General features: G+C 43.6%; 1 protein-coding gene and 1 pseudogene across 4 annotated transcripts in view; both read right to left on the bottom strand.

Annotated features, from left to right (window-relative positions):
* Positions 1-18462, bottom strand: part of ARHGEF3 (Rho guanine nucleotide exchange factor 3) — a 309968-nt gene that overhangs the window by 158096 nt on the left and 133410 nt on the right. Inside the window, exon 1 of one of the 4 annotated variants that reach the window (XM_028169115.2) lies at positions 15022-15101. The exons of the other annotated variants lie outside the window; for them this stretch is intronic. Coding sequence (XP_028024916.1) covers positions 15022-15072 — 51 coding nt within the window. The 5' untranslated portion in view covers positions 15073-15101. Of the gene's footprint in view, positions 1-15021; positions 15102-18462 lie in introns of those variants that run through there. 4 annotated transcript variants of the gene reach the window in all.
* Positions 659-2229, bottom strand: LOC130709056 (oxysterol-binding protein-related protein 9-like; annotated as a pseudogene).

Raw genomic sequence — 18462 nt, 5'->3', positions numbered from 1 at the left:
GACCCAAGTCAACATTGTAACTGCCACAGAACAGGAAAAAGGGAAGCTTTTCTCGCTTCAATTGTTCATCTGCATCAGAAAGTCCAGTATCCCTGAGACAGGAACCACTGCAATAAGAAGGGAGTGAATAGGTTCTCCCAAAGGAAGACTGTTACTTCATTATGCCTCCTGCCCTGGTCACCAGGAGCAAACTTTGCATTTCCCAACATAATGCTTGGCAGCACCAAGACGTTTCAGTAATGGTTCATCATAAACCCTGCATTCTCCATCTTCATGAAATAACCTTGTCTCCCATTGAATTTCCTTTTCCTTCCTTTCTCGGGCTCTGCTCTTTGTCTTTCTTCAAGTCTATGCTTGGCTTCATTTGCTGCATCAATGTCTCTGATTTTTAAGTTGAAAGTGACATCCTTCCAAAGGCAGTGGGATTCGTACTCATTCTGTCTTCCAACTTCCTCACTTCCTTCTTGATTACAGGCAACTTCTTGGTATCTATAAAAACTACATTTTCCCCTGTTGAGTATTTTGCATACAGTACACCATTCCGTTCCCCTTCAATTGAGCAGAAAGACTTCTTGTCATTTGGAGAAAAAATCTCAGCAGTAATTCTGTGCTTCTTGCCCCCACAGAAAGGTTTAGTGTGGAAGACGATATTGGCACTTTAGCCAGTTTTGGAACAATTAATATTGCATTCTCCACCTAGTTCCACCCAGGGGACTGTAAGGATAGACCTTCCATAACCATCAGGGAAGGTGAGAATGTAACGTTCATCAAGGTCTAGACATGAGACACAGCCCTGTCCTATGTTGTGCACCCCAATTGACATCCCAAGGAATTGTGATTTGGTCCAGATATGAGCATTGAATTGTATCTTCTTGTTAAAACACTCAGCATAAAAGGTTGAAACTGGTGGATGATGGGAAACCTGCTCAGCCACGAATGTTACGCTATTCTTGGAAACCCAGGGAATTGGTCCTTCTGAAACTAGCTCCACATTCCCTTCAGTATCATTGGTAATGTCCAGTGACACCGAAAGAGCTCACCCAAAATGGGGTTGTATGGCTTTTTGGCAACCGATCCTTTCCTTCCTGTGTGAAAGGCTGAGAGGTACCATTTTACAACCTGAACCATTCAGTCTCTGGCATCCTTCTGGTCACTAATACTCACAAACAGGTCCGGATGTGCAAAAAAGTCTGCATACATTTCTAAAAGAGATCTTCTTTCAAGAGTAAATGTTGGAAGAACTACCTTAGTAAGATCCATTCCAAGCCTAACCTGTGACAACAGATACATGATAACACTCTTGTGCTCTTCCACCAACCCTGCCTCCCCTTCATCATCTCTATCATCATGTGAATAGAAAAGGTCAGCATCACTTGTTCCATTGGACATGGAAGAATTAAGTGATTCCGTGGTATCTGGGCGCTTTAGACTATTTCCTGAGCTGCTGTGTATTAAGACTGAGGCAGAACCAGAGGAATCTATTAAGTGCTGTGAGGATGAGCCACTCTGATGGAATTCAACCGCATTATGGAATTCATCTTCACTGCTAGAATAAGAGAACTCCAGGACTGTGTTTGGAGACAAGTTGGCATGGCTTGGAGAAGTCAGACTGCTACTAGGTGGTGAGTGCCCAGTGCCTGTACTGTTTGGTGTTGGAGTCTGATGATGTCCCAAGGTAGTAGCTAATACAGGTCCAACTGGTAGAGAAGATGGACGCTCTGCTCTGACTTACACAACTGAGTGGGTTCTGGAGGTAAGACAGTCTGGGAGGGCATTGTGTTGATCACAGGTTCCAAGGGACTAGGTTGATATATTGCATCCATAGGATTAATAGTACTTTTAGTGATCTGCAGCAACACAATGCAGTGTTTAATTGATTCTACCATGCTATTTGCTGTCTCTTTGAGAGTTCCACTTTTCTTTCTCTGTTCATCATCTTTGCAGTTTTGAAGTTTGTCATCAAAAAGCTTTAACTGTTCTATCAAGATTTGTAGGTAAGCATCAGCCTCTGTAAGTTTCTTATCAAAGTCTTGGACACCAGGAACAAATCCTGAATCCAAACCTCCGCAAGTAGCCGTCAAGCCAAGGCCCCCACCCTCTGTGCCTCCAGGGGAGGGAGCCGAGGGCTGCTTCCGGGCGCCCCATCTTCTCCCCCCTCCGCCGGATCACCGGGCTGATGCCTGGTCTACTTCTCGTCTCTAACCTCATTCCCTTTGCTCTGCGCTCCATCCTCCCATAATCCCAATTCCTCTTTCCCCATGTTTCCTCTGCCTGGAACCCTCTTTCCTCCCCTTTTTCTCTCAGCCAACTCCTCCTCATCCTTCAGATATCAGCCTGACATCCAAGATGGCTCCAAACCAGATTAAATCTCCCAGTTATGGCCTCTCAGCCTCATGTGCCTCCTCTTTGTTGTACTGACCCTATTAAAATGTTACCCTTTACTTGTGTGACAACTTGGTTAACGTCTGTCTCCTCCCTCAAGCTAAGTTCAATGAATGCGGAAACCAGATCAAGTTCACTTACTGTGGTACTTCTAGCGCATTCCATTATGTGGGCACATAGAGTATAAAGCTTTGCGGTCACCATCTTGAAATTCTTAACTTTTTTAACAAGGGACCTGAATTTTCATTTTTCACTGGCCCCTGCAAATTACGTAGTCGGTCTTGGGAAGGAAAGAATGTATAGGGGCTCTTCTGTGATGAATACTCATTCTGAGGCCACCATCCCTAAAAACCCAAAGCAAGTTTGACTACCAAGCATTGATTTGTTCAAATATTAAACAAATATTTATTGGACGTTATGTGCCCACATAGTGGAGCCCTGCTGAGTGCAGAGCTCTGTCCATGAAGGTGGCCCTCTTCCTGCCTTCCTCTTGAATTTCTTGATCCCATGCCAATTAAAGATGCTTCTGACTTCTTGTGGGATATATCTCACCCTGGACTTCACTACTCTCTGAACAATCTATTGATAGGTTTCACACGACAGGACCTCCCTGGCACGGGCCCAACCCTGAAGATAAGAAGTACTTTCCCCATTAGAACTTCAGTCCTGCCTTCAACCTGCCAATAAGACTCAGGCCAAAACAGAAACTTCATCTTGCAGAAGTACTTTTTTAATCTCCCTAATTTTAAAGCCCTGGCTCTCCTCAGGATATTGTAAAAGGTTTGCCAGAAAGTGGCTCTCTGAGTCTGGCAATACTTGCCTGCTGCATTTTAGCCTGGGCTCATCACTGATGCATCAACAAACACTTACTTTCAGTAGCCACAGACTGTGCCGCTCCACTCACTGGATAGCTCAGACTGACAAACAACTGACAAGTGCCACACAGTAAATTAAATTCACAGGCAAATTTGGAAACACTAAGTTTGTTAGCAAATTGGAATACCATATTGAAAGAGGAACAGCAAAAATGGAAAACGATGTTACTCATCAGAACAGAGTATCACCAATATGTTAGGGAAAATGGCAGAGAGAGCTGAACACCAAGAATTTCAATATATTTTTGAACTTTAAAGAAAGAAAAGTGATGTTGCTTTACACCATTTGGATATATACCTTGGGGTACTGTTTCCCAAAGGATCAGTCTGGTACCTTGTGATTTGTAAGATCATTTTAGGCAGTATGCTTACCAGCTGCCTTAGTTTGGGCTCCCCCCAAAGCAGATCCTGGGTAAAGATTTAGGTATAAGCTGTTTACGTGGGAGGTGATCCCCAGGAAGAACTGGTGGGGAGTGGGAAAGTGAGGTAGCAAAAGGAGGGAGGCCACAAAAAGCTGTAAACCCACCAGGTTACAGCTGTGGGCAGCCGGAGTAAAACCCACTGGGGCCCCCCTGAGAGACTGTAAGACACACCTCATAATTTTCCACTAAGGGGTGGGGAGGTGGAAGCATTTAATCCACCAACTCCTGCCTCTCACTGATGGGGGGGGGGCCCTCGGGATGTTAACCCCCTTGGCTGGAAACCCCTGCAAGTTGAAGGACACAGGAAGTCATAAATGGGTCTAGGGGACTCTGGAGGTGATTTCTGGAGTGAGCCTAGGCAACATGAGTGGGGCACTGGGAGAGTCTGCTCTGACAGGCTTTACCCAGCAGCAGATCACATAGGAAAGTTATCATGTTTTCAATTCACTGTCCATTCTCAGTCCATCAGACTGGGGCTACCTCACCTTTAACACCCACCCAGTGCTTACCAACCTCAATCTTTCTCTCCAGGGTGCAAAGAGACTCGGGCAACAGCATCTAGCTAGAATGTAGTTACTCTGTTTTGTGGGTATCTATTTATCTTAATACTTATATTCAAATTTGGGCCATCACACTGGTTTTATATTATAATAATATAACCTTTCCATTAAAGATAACTATAAGGGAAAAACTGTCGGTCTGTAGAAAACTATTAAGTGTTTTACAATGTTAAGGGCTATGGTAAAAGATGATTCATAAATGAGTGAGGTTTAGGAAACACTTTCTTTGTGGAAACTCCCTCTCATAACTGTCACACAAAGTAACTGGCCCACGATCTTGCTGCTCCTGACAAGTACAGAAAAAGTGACACTCTGTTGCCCTCTTCCCTGGAATGAGTGAAAAAAGAGACTCCTACCCCACCCACCCACCCCCAACACATGCCCGTCCTTTCTGGAGAAGATCTGTAGCCCTCCGTCTGCCCAGTCATGGATTAAAAATGAAATTCGTATCTAACAGGTCTAACTTTAGCCACAGGAAACAGGAGCACTTGGGGGACCCAAAGGGTTAGCCAAGCTTTGTTAAAGGATGGGCACATTATCTTTTCTGAACCTTCTTCCTTCCCCTTTTTGGGAGGGGAGGGGTGGAGGCTAAGCTTTGGGGAGTGACCGGGAAGTGAGGCCTGCTGGATCTGTTTCCTGGTCAGCTGCGTGGGAGGTTTCACCCCTCTCTGTTGCCACTGTCCTGGCTCTCAAATTTATGCTACATATCATTAGGACCAAGTGATGCCCACTTTAGGGTATATTATAAAAAATATTTTGATGATGAAAATCACTCCAGTGAGGAATTTAAAAACCCTCTATGTTGAAAATGTCTAGACACCTTGACCACAAATACGAAATGCTTCTGTGAAGAAAAGAAAGTTTAAACCTAAGTAGTTTTTAAAACTTACATTTGTATATATTTTCTAGCTTTCTTACAATGTGCACAATTTATAGGTCTGCTTTATAAATTTTCATCAGAAGTTGCCAGGTCACAAGTGTCATTACTCTCTTATCTGATGCATAAGTAGCAAAATAGAGAACAATTACCCAGTGGTTACTTATTTTTTAAGGTCACGAACTAACTGTATGACCTTAGGCATTTCACATTCCTGCTCTGGATCTCAGTTTCGTTATCTGTAAGATGAGGGCATTGGACCAGGTGACCTCCAAAGTTTCCTTCTAACATCGTATGCGTGTATGACAACACGTAGCCAAAGAGATTGCTGGGTAAGGGGCGGGGGGAATGAGAATGGCAGAGATTGGGAAACACTTTCTAGAAATAAATATGATATTCTGTTTTTGCCTCAAAGTCACAGATGACAATAATCCTAGCTGTAAATTATGTTTTTGAAACACAATGTCTGTGTCCAGATTCCAGCATAGCCCAGTGCACTACACAAAGAAGGTGATCCACCAATGTGTGCTGAATGAGTGGACAAAGGCACCTTCCCTGAATATCTTTTGAGGACTCAAGGCTAATGCCCGATTATTTACAACAGCCAAGATATAGAAACAACCTAAGTGCCCATCAGTGGATGAGTGGATCAAGAAGACGTGTGTGTGTGTGTGTGTGTGTGTGTGTGTGTGTGTGTGTGTGCGGTTAAAACAACAAGATGCCATTTCACATCCATCCATCAGACTGGCAAAATTAAAAGCCTGACAATACTAAGGGTTGGAGAAATGAGGATTCTCATCCAAGGCTACAGGGAGAGTTACAGACTGGAGAGTAACTTGACGGCTTCCAGTCAAGCTGAGGATAGGCATGTTTTCCTGCCCAGCATCCCACTTTTAAGGACATAGTCTAGCGTAATTCTTGCAGGTGGTGGGCACTTAGAGGCCTGTACTTGAGGGATGCTCAGGATGTTTATAACAGCAAAGGACTGGACATAATAGGAATATCTTTTAGTACGTAGATGGAGTATAGGACATGCACCAACATTTCCATCAGTCAAAACCCATCCATCAATCAGGCTCCTCCTCTCACACATACCTGCCCAGACAACTACGTTGCACGTGGATATGCAAAACACACATCAGCTCCAACACTGCTAGTTCATGCCTCCTACCTGACTCATGTTTGGATAGCTGCATTTGTTTCCCTATAGTTTATTTTGATCCAACCAGAATTATAAGCACACCGGGCCTCCTTGCTTCTAGACTGGTGGTTCTCAAAATTTTTGGTCTCAGGACCCCTTTATACTTTTAAAAACTATTGAGGGCCCCAAGAGCTTTTGTTTATGTTGGTTATATCAATATTTGCACTATTAGAAAATAAAATTAAGAATTAAAAAATTTCTTTCTTTTAAAAAGTAATGAGTGTACTATTACTTCTTAATCTAATTATCAAATTTTAATGAAAATTAACTATATTTTCCAAAACAGAAAACGTAGGGAGAAAAGAAGCATTGCTTCATACTTTTATAACTCTCTTTAATGGCTGGCTGCACAGAAGATAGCTGGATTCACATATCTGCTTCTGTAATGAATCTGTTGTGGTGTGTTATTTTGGTTGACGCATACGAAGAAAATCTGTTCTGTAGTTACGTAGTTAGTACTTTCTAGGTCTCAGGAACTCCTTGGATCACACTTTAGAACCACTGTTTTAAATCGCCCTACATTCTGCCAAAAGTTGTCTTTCACACAAACACAATCATGTCATTTCCCGCTTCCCTCAAAGCGTGAATGGCTGCCTATGGCTCATAGAGTTAAGTCCGAATTCTGCGCAAAAACCCTTCCCATTTAGCCAATCTCGTGTCTGTCCAAACTCCCTTACTGCTCTACTTTATATACTGGTACTCTACCCACCTCCAGGTACACACGCATGCCTGTCCTGTTCTGCTTGTTCGTGCCTCTGAGCCTCAGCTTTCCTCCTGCTAAGACTCCTGTGTATCTCTTGCAACCCCGTCCAAAGGTCACCTCCTCTAGGAAGCCTTCTCTGATTCACCCTTCCCTTGGAGTTTACTTTTTTGTGTTTTAAGTACTTATTTTTTGAATAAGTAATTGAAGTGCATTGGATTAAATTCCAAAAGGGTATGCTGTACAATAATAAGTAGACTTCTTTCCCACATCCATCCTTTCCTCTCCCAGGAGGCAACCATTGTGATTGGTTCCTTCTACATTTTTCCAGAGCTGCTCTAGACGTAAATAGGCTAGTCATTTCTTTTATCCAAATGGCATCATACTATATGCACTGCTCTACACTTGCTTAACATTATAGCTTGGACATCAAATTAAAATTGGCCTCATTTTTTCAATAGTTGCAAATTACATTTTTAAAATGTACTATAGCTTATTTATTCAGTCCCCCCATTAACTGGATACGTATGTGGTTTCCAATCTTTTGCTGCAGCAAATATCCTTCTATAGAAATCAATCTACACATGTGAGAGACTCTGCGACATTAATATCCAGGAGTGAAACTGCTGGGTCCAAGGGAACGTATATTTGTAAGTTTGATAAACATTGTCAAATTGTCCTCTATAAAGACTGTTCTAATTTATACTCCCACTGCCATGCATGAGAGGTCCTATTACCCTTGCCAAGCAGTGTTATCCAAATTTTTAATCTCCGTCAATGTGGTAGATGAAAAATGATACCTTGGTTAAGTTTAAATTTATATTTCTCTAACAAGATCAAATCTCTAGAGTTATGCTATCCAGTATGGTAGCCACTAGATACATGTGGCTGTTTAAATTTAAATTTTAATTAATTAAAATTAAATAACATTTAAAACTCAGCTCCTCAGCACTAGCCTCATGTGAAGTGCTCAACAGCCATCTGTGGCTAGTGGCCTCTGTGTGAGACAGTGCAGATACAAAACATTAGTATCACTGTAAAAAGTTCTACTGGATGGTGCTGCTCTAGACCTGCACTGTCCAATGGCTACCATGAGCACACACGTGGGTACTGAGCACGTGAAATATGGCTAATCTGAAGTGAGATGTGCTCTAAGTAGATAATAAACACTGGATTTCAAAGACTTAGTATGAAAAAAAGAATGTAAAATGTCTCCATAATAATTTTTATGTTGATTATATGTTGAAATGCTAATATTTTGATATACTGGGTTAAATAAATCATTAAATTAATTTCACCTGTTTCTTTTTACCTCTTTTAATGTGGCTATTAGGAAATTTAAATTTACACATGTGTCTCACATTCTGTTTCTATTGGACAATGCTGCTCCAGAGGGCACAGTGCCCTGTTAAGACCTGGATTTTAGCATTTTTTCCTTTTACACAGAAATAAGTGTAGTTACTATTGCTATAAAGAAAAACAGACACATTGGACTCTCTTTTTCCTCCTAGCCCTTCCCTGCCCCATGCAGACAGGGTGGGCAACAAAAGGAGAAAGGGCGGCAATGATCTGATGACGAACAATCAGCCCTGAAACAAACCAGTACACTTCCCACCTGGGCGGCCACAGGCAGGAACCAGTGGCATCGCTGACCCCGAGCAGGGCCTGATTTCCTGGTGGCTGTTAAAACAATGCACCAGAGAACAAAGTGCCTTCAAAACTAAGAATAGAAGAATGGCTCCAAATAAGATTTCCAGGACTCTGCGGGAACAAATTCCTCCCCTGCACCGACCCTAACCCACCTTCCACCCCTTGGCTTGACCTAGCCCCTTGGCTTGACCTGGCCCCTTGTCCTGACAAATGTCCTGTCCCAGCCCCAACCCCCTGCATTCTCAGCAGTCTGTGCACACAGACTGAGGGACAGAGTGGCAAGGGGAGACCCAGAGAAAGAGGTGGGCGGCAAGGGCTCTGCCCTAAAGGGCTGATGCGACAATGGTTCTATGGTTGAGATATGGCATATATGTTTCCATCATCTGTGTCTTTAGCTTTGGCTATGAAGGTCAAGAAAACAGTTTTCACCCTTGGATGGGCACTGGCAAAGAGGGATGGGTGGACCAGTTTGTCCCCTGGCACTGACGTCTTTTTGCCTGTGAGACAGGGTTTTGTTAGTAGGAAAGAAACACGAATGGCAGTTAGGTATAAACAGTCCATGATAGTTGCCACTATGATTAAAAAATACTGTCTATTGTAGTAAACTCAAACTATATCTAGGTAGAATTTTTTCTAATGTTCAATTACCTTTTATTCTACTAAATAAACCAGTTTTAACATTTCAGTGCATAGTCTTTCAGACTACAAAATTGTGTATGTTACATACAATGATATAAACATGCTGTTTTATCACATTTCATCTCACTCAAAAAAAAAATACAGTTCTTCCATGTTAAGAAAAAAAAAAGAAAGAAAACAGTTTTGCAACATGATCCTTCAACTTGATAGATCAGAACATTTTCTATCCAGGTACTGAGGGAATGAGACCTAATTGTATCTGAGCATAAGTCATCTGCTTGGAGGAAAATATTATTTTATTACCATTACCATCATCATCATCATCATCATCATCATCATTAGCTGTGTGCCTTTGAGCAGGTGAAATAACCTCTCTGGGCCTCAGTTTTATCATCTATAAAATATGTGAGCTTTCCTATCTCATCCAGTCAGAAAGTTCTGTGACTCTATGCACATGCAAATGAACTATCACCAACACCTTCATTCTCATTCTCTCGCTGCTTTAAAAGACACTCATTGGGCAACTAATATGAGTTAGACCCTGAGCCTGACACTGGCATACAAATATGGAAAAATGCTTCTTCCACTGGATGAAGTGTTTAAGAGATGGAAGGAAAGAGAAGAGGGTGGGGATGGAATGAATCATTAGAGCAGAGTTCTTTACCTGGGGCCAGGGGTCTGCACAGACATTTTCACAACTATATGCAGTTTTCTAAAGAGAACATTCCAAGATGCATGTGACCTCAAGAAGGCAGGGGGCTAGTGATGTAAAGAAACTATGAGAGGCTAATTACCACACTAAATTCTTAGCCCATGGTGGGTGCCTGAAGAGTTAGCACCCAAGACAGTGCACAAGGTGTACATGGGGATAAACACACAAGGGATTTGAACCGGAGCCTCTTTGGTGCAAAGCCCACTGTTTCCCGTCACATCAGGGATAATCTGTTTGCACACGCCTTCTCCCTGCTGCTGTGTCTTTACCAGTGCTCCCCTTGCTCACATCAGAAGATCACAAGCATTTAACAGGCCAAGACAGTATCCTACTTGTTTGACCTGGGATGACTGTACTTGTCCAAAGGGGGCGGGGAATTTGAGGGGGAGAGTTGGGAGGAGAGAATGAGATAACCCATGTGAAACACTCATCACTAGTTAGCATCTCAAAGGTACTAGCAGATATTCATTCATAGAATATTTATTTAGGACCTAATACATGCCAGGCCTTAGGTTAGATGTTTTCATCATCTTCATCACTTATTAGTACCATATTTATCTCCCCCAACATGGCAGAGTACTCCACATAGTAGTCATTCAATAAATGTAGGTTGAGTGAGTAAATAGTGATGATCTCTGTGGTATATTAATTTATTCTTCAGCAAACTTTTATGTCCTTCTCTGACCTCCATGGCTTGGTACTGTGACTTGCTCTGGCCAGTGGAATATGGGTGGACAGGACAATGTACCAATTCTGAGCCTAGGCCTTAAGAGACATTGCGTATTGCTGCTTGCTCCTCTGGGATCTTCTGACCTGCACAGGAGAAGAATATACACATGGGTAGCTAAGGGACCTGAATGGGGCAGACTATGCAGCCAACCTGCACACCTGTGAGCATAGGAATAAATGCTTGCTATTGTTTGCTACTGAGTTTGGGGTAGTTGTTACTCAGCGAAAGCTGACTGAGATATACTCCTTTACCCACACCCAGAGATTTCAGGCAGAGAGTGGCCCTGGCTTCTCTTATGGTGGGATTTCAGCAGTTGGGTCATTTTGTGGCTCTCCCTACCCCATTTTCTCTAGGTTGGTAATGCCCCATTTAGAGAAGACAGTAGGGGCTACAAAGACCCATATTTTGGCCATCTTGGCACCTGGCACAGAGTCAGGCACAAAGCTGGTTCTCAGGCAGTGTCTGATGTATGAAAGGATGGGCCGACTGTTCATTCTGGTGAGAGGAGCCCTGTCAAAATCACAGCAGGCAGCAACTTGGGCCTCAGATGCTCAGAGCCGCTGGCTCTGCAGTCCTCAGTGTGGGAAGTGGACCTGGTGGTGACACAATATCATTTCAGACCATATGCAGTAGACCAAGGTGTATTTATTATAATGTGTTTTTGGAAACACATTATGATGTTTAGTGACTCTAGGGCTCTTACTACTTAGGATGAACCTAAGGTCAAAACAAAACAAAACAACTAGACATTTTAAAGAAAAACAGTAAGTGAAAAATAACAGTAAAAGTGGTATGTGGATATGGGAAACATGACCGAAGTTTGGGAAACACTGATCCTATTCAAGTCTCATTTTCCTACAAATCACAATCACAGTCATAGCTAGTATTTTTGAACATTATCATAAAATGCACTGTTTTAAGAGTTTCACAGATATTATTTTATAAACTTTTCATAGTATTGGAAGCAGATATTATATCATCTTCATTTCGCAGGTGAGGTAACTAAGGCCCAGAAGGAAAAGTAAAGAACTTGCCCAAGGTCAAGTGGCAGTGAGGGTGTGAACTCAGAGTATCAACCTCCAGGATCCAGCTATGTCTGTCTCTACTGGAGAACCTGGTACCCAGGGAAGTTCAACATTGCCCAAGGTTAATGCAAAACCTAGAACCCCAAACTCTTGACTCCCAGACCAGTGCTCTCATCCCTGCTCCATGAGGAACACTGTGGTGAGAACACCTGGGGCTTATGGCAGGGGGTGAGTGGGGTCTGCTAGAGACAAGGGAGAGAAGTGGTAAATGCCACAAGGAAGATTTGGGAGGGAAGAGATGGGGACATAAACAAGGCTGCCAAACAGAGGCAGGGGCTCAACGGATGCAGAAAAGCTAGACTACGGACAAAGTTATTCAGAAAAAGAGGGCTGACAGAGCAAGGGTTGGCACACAGGGGCTGCTTTCTGAACTCCTCCCAAGAGACCCACCCACTGTGGCTTCCCTAAGTGACATCCACATAGTCTATATTTAGGTCCTAAAGTCACCCATTGTTTCTCTCCCGGTGGACACTTGGGGTCACCACCCTGGCCTTACACTTTCCGAGTCATACCACTGAGTGCTCCATCAAGACAAGCCTTTTTTAGGATCTGGTTTGAATCAACTTCCCCTTCCATGGCTCCCACTTGGCGTTCTGGGAAAGCTGTAAAAATATGGCTGGAATCAGGGCTTTAAAATGAAGTATTGACTTTTCTGTGTAATATGCTGCTTTCTTCCCTCCACAAAATCAAATCAGGGCCTATTTAACTCAGGATATAAGATGTTTCACAGCCGTATTGTTGCTGAGCCCTTACACACTAATGATTCATTTCTCTGGGAGCCACCAACAGCTATGGTCAATAAGACCTGAGACACGGGTCACGTTCGCTGAGTGCGGAATCTGTGCTAGGCACTGTCTTGAATCACTTCATTTATTCCTCATGACAACTCTATAAGGTAGACACTATTTTTTTAAAAATATTTATTTATTTATTTAGGCTGTGCCAGGTCTTCATTGTGGCACGCGGGATCTTCACTGAGGCATGTGGGATATTTAGTTGTGGCATACGGACTCCTTAGTTGCGGCATGCATGTGGGATCTAGTTCCCCAACCAGGGATCGAACCCAGGCCCCCTGCATTGGGAGCACGGAGTCTTACCCACTAGACCACCAGGGAAGTCCCAGTAGGCACTATTTATTATCCCCATTTAACAAGGAGATTCAGAGAGATTTGGTAACATGCCTGGGATTGCATGGCTAGTAAGAGGCAAAGCTGGGACTCAAATCTACATCTACATCTATGTGGTTCTAAAACCCATGTCCTTAACTGTTACACTCTACCATTCCTCCACAGATACAGAGCTATCTTGATCAAATCTCAGAAGATGGATTTGTGAGAACTTTAAAGGGTTTCTCCCTTCCCATTCTCTCCTTCCACATCCAGCTACCAAATGTCTTTCCCACACCCAAAGTCAACTCCTCCAGATCCTTTCTCTAGAGACTCTTGGACCCAAGAAATAAAAATTCATTCAATAGTATTTTCAAGAGCAGAATAAAGGTCAACAGCCAGCTGGCCAATTACATTTTGAGCTCCAGTCCATATCCTCAGGAAATGTGTATGTAAAAGCACTTATTAAATCATTTGACTTTGAAACAGGGATATGAGAACTATTTTTCACTTTTTGTCAAAAAGTCATACCTTAGACCCATATCAGAGCTAAAATGAGTTTAGAGACATCTCTGTTTCACAGGTGGGAAACTGAGTCCAGAGAAGGCAGCGACTTGTCTTAGATGCCTCTTGTGTAGGCGCTAATTGGACCGAGGCAAACATCCACCAGAATGAGCTGATTTGTCAAAGGATTGGAAAGCAAAGTGTTACTGAAGATACTGCACTTGATAGGAGATATAAGAAGGGCCCTGTCATTAAAATCATCACGTGTGCTATGGCTATGAATGTCATTTCTGGCTCCATTCTGCCTGAGCTTGAAGCCTGATCCACCACTAACCAGCTAGGAGACCATGGGCAAAGTATTTATCCTCTTTGCATCCCAGGTTTACCATCTGCAAAGTGGAGGTAATAATAACAGCCAATCCCGATAGTGTTGTAAGAATTTCATGAGCTAATGCAAGTAACATGAAAAGTATCTAATAAATGTCAGCTATTATTGTAATATTTTTAATTAATGCTGAATTAACTATCCCTGAAGTGTAGTAAATCATTTAAAATGTTGCCAATTTCCATATCTCAAATGATCAAAAATTATTCTTTACCAGGTGAGCGAATAGCTAGGTGAGTGAGATGGGGAAGGAGAAAGACAGTGAAACCACTCAAATCACATGAAAAGATGTCTATAATGGCCATGTACAAGAGTTGGAATTTGTATTGCAAACATCAGTCTCAGAAACATAATTCTGATGAAAGAAACAGAAAAAGCAATGGGCATTTTCTTTAAAAAATAACTTTGGCTTATCCAAAGTTTTAACACTTATCCACAAACAAACAAACAAACAAATAAAAGGGACAGAGAGAGAGTAAGCTTCAGGGCTCCTAATCATTCTTCAGTCCATAGAAACATAACATTTCCAGCTGCTCCTTCCGAAATAACCCAAACAGGCACCAATACTTTTAATGAGAAAACCAGTGAGTCTGAGTCTCCCCTGATATTATCTGACTTCATTTTCCCAATGATGAACACATTCAAAACACCAGAATGTTAAGGAAACCTACAAAAAAGTTGCTTCACAAAGAATGAACTTCCAAAACTGAGCTTAGCCATCTTCCAATCCAAAGAAGAAAAGGTCTTGGAAATCCACTTTGCTATTTAAACACACACACACACACACACACACACACTTTTTCCTTCCCATTTAATGAAAACAGGTCTCTTAAAAAAATTAAAATACTGGCACCATGGAGCAAAGAATGAAAGTCCCCCTACCCTTGCTCTCCTCCAATCACAGATGCTAAAGGAAGCGCTGACAGCTAGGCCCTCCACTTAACACACCATCTCCACCAAGCACAACCAGTTGTGGTCTTAAACACAACCACACAGCTCTCTTCTGATTCATAGTACAGTGAGGCAGAAGTGTGCCTCCCTCATCCCAGGTGCTCTTGGCGGCTCTCTGCTCACTTTCTTGGGAGATGCAGATAGCTGCATCCTCCCACACCTCAGCTCCTGGCATGGCCCAGCCAGGCTTGGGTGGGAGTTGGGAGCCCGTCTCTCCCTGGTCCAGCTGCAAAGGAGCTTACCTGAGCATGAACAAAGAAGCAACACCACACCATGGGGCGCTCCGACCTCATCCACCTGGAGTCCCCAGCCCCTAACTGCGGCAGAGCCCTTCGGACGGGATACTCTGAGCACAGCAGAGCATGGTTTCCCTCAAGGAACTCCTCCCCACTACTTGGGCTGCCTGACAGGAAGTGACAGGGGGCCATAAGTTACATTGTCAGAAGCTGAGAACCACACCAGCCCAGAGCTCCCCACCTCCGGCAGTTTCCTTGCCGGCTGCTGTTGCTGCTTTTTCAGAGCACTCTGCCTTCTGGCATTCAAAGGCACACCAGAAATTCAGTTTCTGGCTGACAATCCCCAGCCTGTGAGAAACAAACAATGCTTACTGGGTCCCCACCTAAAGCCATGCTTGGCATTCTGGCAGCTCTAAAGTGTTCACTGCCAGGATATCATGCTTTGTAGACCCAAACATTGGGGTGAAATGGATAGAGAAGGGACACTGGGAGGAGAACTTTGTATGATCAAAGAGGAATCAACAGTCCACTTGAACTTCGCCCAAGAGCCAGGGTCCTGCCCAGCATACAGAGCCTATACTGAATCCCAATTTCATAGCAACTCAACAAATGAGAGTGACGGTAAACACCCCACTCAACCGTTCATTTCATTTTTCTTAGGCAAATTTTCTCTTCAGAGCCCATTCAAAATAACTGCTTCTGGAAACCTCCTTTTCAGCTTTTAATGTGAATAACAAAGGGCCTTACTGCCCTTCTCAGAGTTATTATGGAAACAACTAGTGGCTGACATTTCTCATTTTATGAACTGGGGATCTCACGAATGAACACCTTGCCCCGGTCCCCTGCGTTTTACAAAGCTCAGACTTATTGGGTGAGATAGACTGTCTCACATGAACTACAAGGTTTCATATGAAAACTATGCCTGTTCAACCCCTCCCTACAACAAATCAACACCCTCACCCTCCCTGCACAGGGGCAGAGGGACTCAAACCCAAGGAGACATACATAACTCCAGTGTAGCTTTCAATTCTTGATTTTTATTTTTTAGTTCTCTAATGGGATAGTATTTTGTTTGCAAAAATCTTTCTAATTGCAACTTTTAGCTGCAAAGATTTAGCCCAGGATTTCCCAAGGCATTCTTACAAATGCACAGATTTTTAAGAGCCTTTGCCTGTCTCAGCCCTGAGTAAAGTGGGGGGCTCAGCAAAGAAAGAGGGTTCATTTGAACAACAAGCTTCAATCCAAGAGTTGACTTTAGAGCTTATAAGAAAGGCTCTCCCCATTCTCAGGCCAGCAGCCTGGACCCTAACATATGGTCTCTGAAGAGTGCATTACAAAAGAACACTACGGAAGGATGCACCAGGCTCTGGTAGTACAAAGATGAACCAAAGATGACCGGAGAACAAAATAAATGCTGCCAGGAATTTGCAAAAAGTGTTGAGGGAGCCAAGAAATAACTGAGCCTGGCAAATATATTGTTTTGTGGGGACAAAGTCTGGGAAGGCTTCTCAGAGCAAGAGACACATGGGCAGAATTCTGAGGGGGTGTTCTAGGCAGAAGAACTGGCAAGGGCAACAGCAGTGGGGTGCAGAACCATAGGGTGCTCTGGAAGAAAGGCAAATGTTTTGAAAGTACTGCTCTGACGGGCTTGGGTCTTGCTTCAAAGAGCGTGACAGGGGTCCCATCTGTCTGGAGAAAGAAGGAAGTGAAATCTCTGTGAAAAGGCTCAAGCCTTTCAGGCAAGCATCTGGGTTACCTCAAGGCCTATATGTGGTACCTACTGGGTCAGGCACCCAGGAAACACTCAGTAATGTGTAAAAGTCAAACAGTGGTGTCCACAAAAGGTGCGCTTCAGCTTGTCCTCGGGATTCCCTATTTTCCAAAGCCAGACTCCCCACAAAGCAGCCTGGGGTAAGTGGTGCTACTCGGGGGAAGGGGAGGTGTTCCTAAAAAAGGCTTCTTGCTCTAGCCTCCTGCATAGAAAAGGTCCTGATTCGTACAGGCCTGTAAACAACCTAAGATTAACCAGCTTTGGTAGTAACTCAGCTAATGAAGAATGTCAATCCCCTGAGGACCAAGGATGTCAATCCCCCATTGGCCCAGGCACTCCTCTCCTGGAGGATTTTCCAACAGCCCCTCTGCAGAGCCCCAGCTGCCAAGGCCAGGATCTACTCCAGTGAGGAGCCAAAGGAAACCTGAGATGAACATGGGGCACTAGAGTTTCTTTCTTTCCTGGGGGAGGAAGGGCACATTCACATGAACTAATCCTAGAATGATTAAGCCTAACTTCCGGCTGCTGACTGTGAATGAGAAAGAAGAACCGAAACCCGTGGGCTGCAGCACTTCATGGAAGAGGTGAAACTTGAGTGGGCTGCAGGGCAGGTAGCCATGGAGGAGGGAGGAAGGGCGGGAGGACCAGCAGACGCCCTGGCCGGAGATAAAGGGCACAGCCTGCAAAAGGGAAGGAAAGAACGGGGCGCGGCCCTTCCCTCTGATGCCCCTGCTTTGACCAGAAGCAAGAGCTCCAGTAATGAAATCAGCCATGCAGAAGGCACCTCGGAGGAACATTTCCATAATGAGAGGTTCCTGCCCTGCAGGGCTCAAGTTCATTTTGAGCGTTATAACGAGAGCTTATACAGGAACGGGATGTGGGTTTTCTCGATGTGGCATCTATGATACTGTCGAGTATTTGAACATGTTTTTCTACTGATTTTTAAATTTTAAAAGTGACACAGTGTCATTATAATACATTCAAACCATACAGAAGTATATAGTGTAAAAAGTGAATCTTCCCAAAGGCCCCACTTTCTTCCCTATCGCCATCCCATTTGCCAGAGGCACCCGTGTCAAAGACAGAGGTAGATGAGGGGTCACAAACCTAAATGCTCTCAGGGCTAGGCGGGAAGGTACATGAAAGAAGAGGCCTGGCAGGCAATGGGCACCACTGAGAGTGTTTGCCTTGGGAAAGTTCCAGCTTACTGGGGTCCCAAGGGACTCATGGCCAAAGTGAACAGACATTCCAATTGTTCAAGAGAAGCTGGAAATTCCAGGTTTTACATAAAATCTCCCAGTTTTTAAATGCTGGCAACTAATTCATCATTTTAAAAATGCTGTACAGGCCAATCAAAACACAGTTGCTGGTAGATTTGACCCGAGGGCCACCAGTTTGCAACCTCTGGTGGTGATCCTTTAGACATTTCCTGCTGTCTAAACACACATAAGTTTGTCTTGTCACGTTTTATTTTTTTAAATTTATATTTGTCAAAATGGAATGATAACATTATTCCAGCACTTGCTTTCTTCACTTAACATCATCTTTCCACATTATCCACATCTCGGACCCCTCTGCAGAGCACGCCACGGTATGGAAGTACCTCAGTTCATTAGCTCCTGCTCTGTGGACATTCAGCAAAATGTAAGAGATGCACTTGAAATGTCACCTCTCAG

The sequence above is a fragment of the Balaenoptera acutorostrata genome, chromosome 10 (assembly GCF_949987535.1).
Source record: "Balaenoptera acutorostrata chromosome 10, mBalAcu1.1, whole genome shotgun sequence".
NCBI lineage: Eukaryota > Metazoa > Chordata > Mammalia > Artiodactyla > Balaenopteridae > Balaenoptera > Balaenoptera acutorostrata.
Note: the sequence above shows the minus strand (reverse complement) of the source record. Positions and strands in the feature narration are given on the sequence as shown.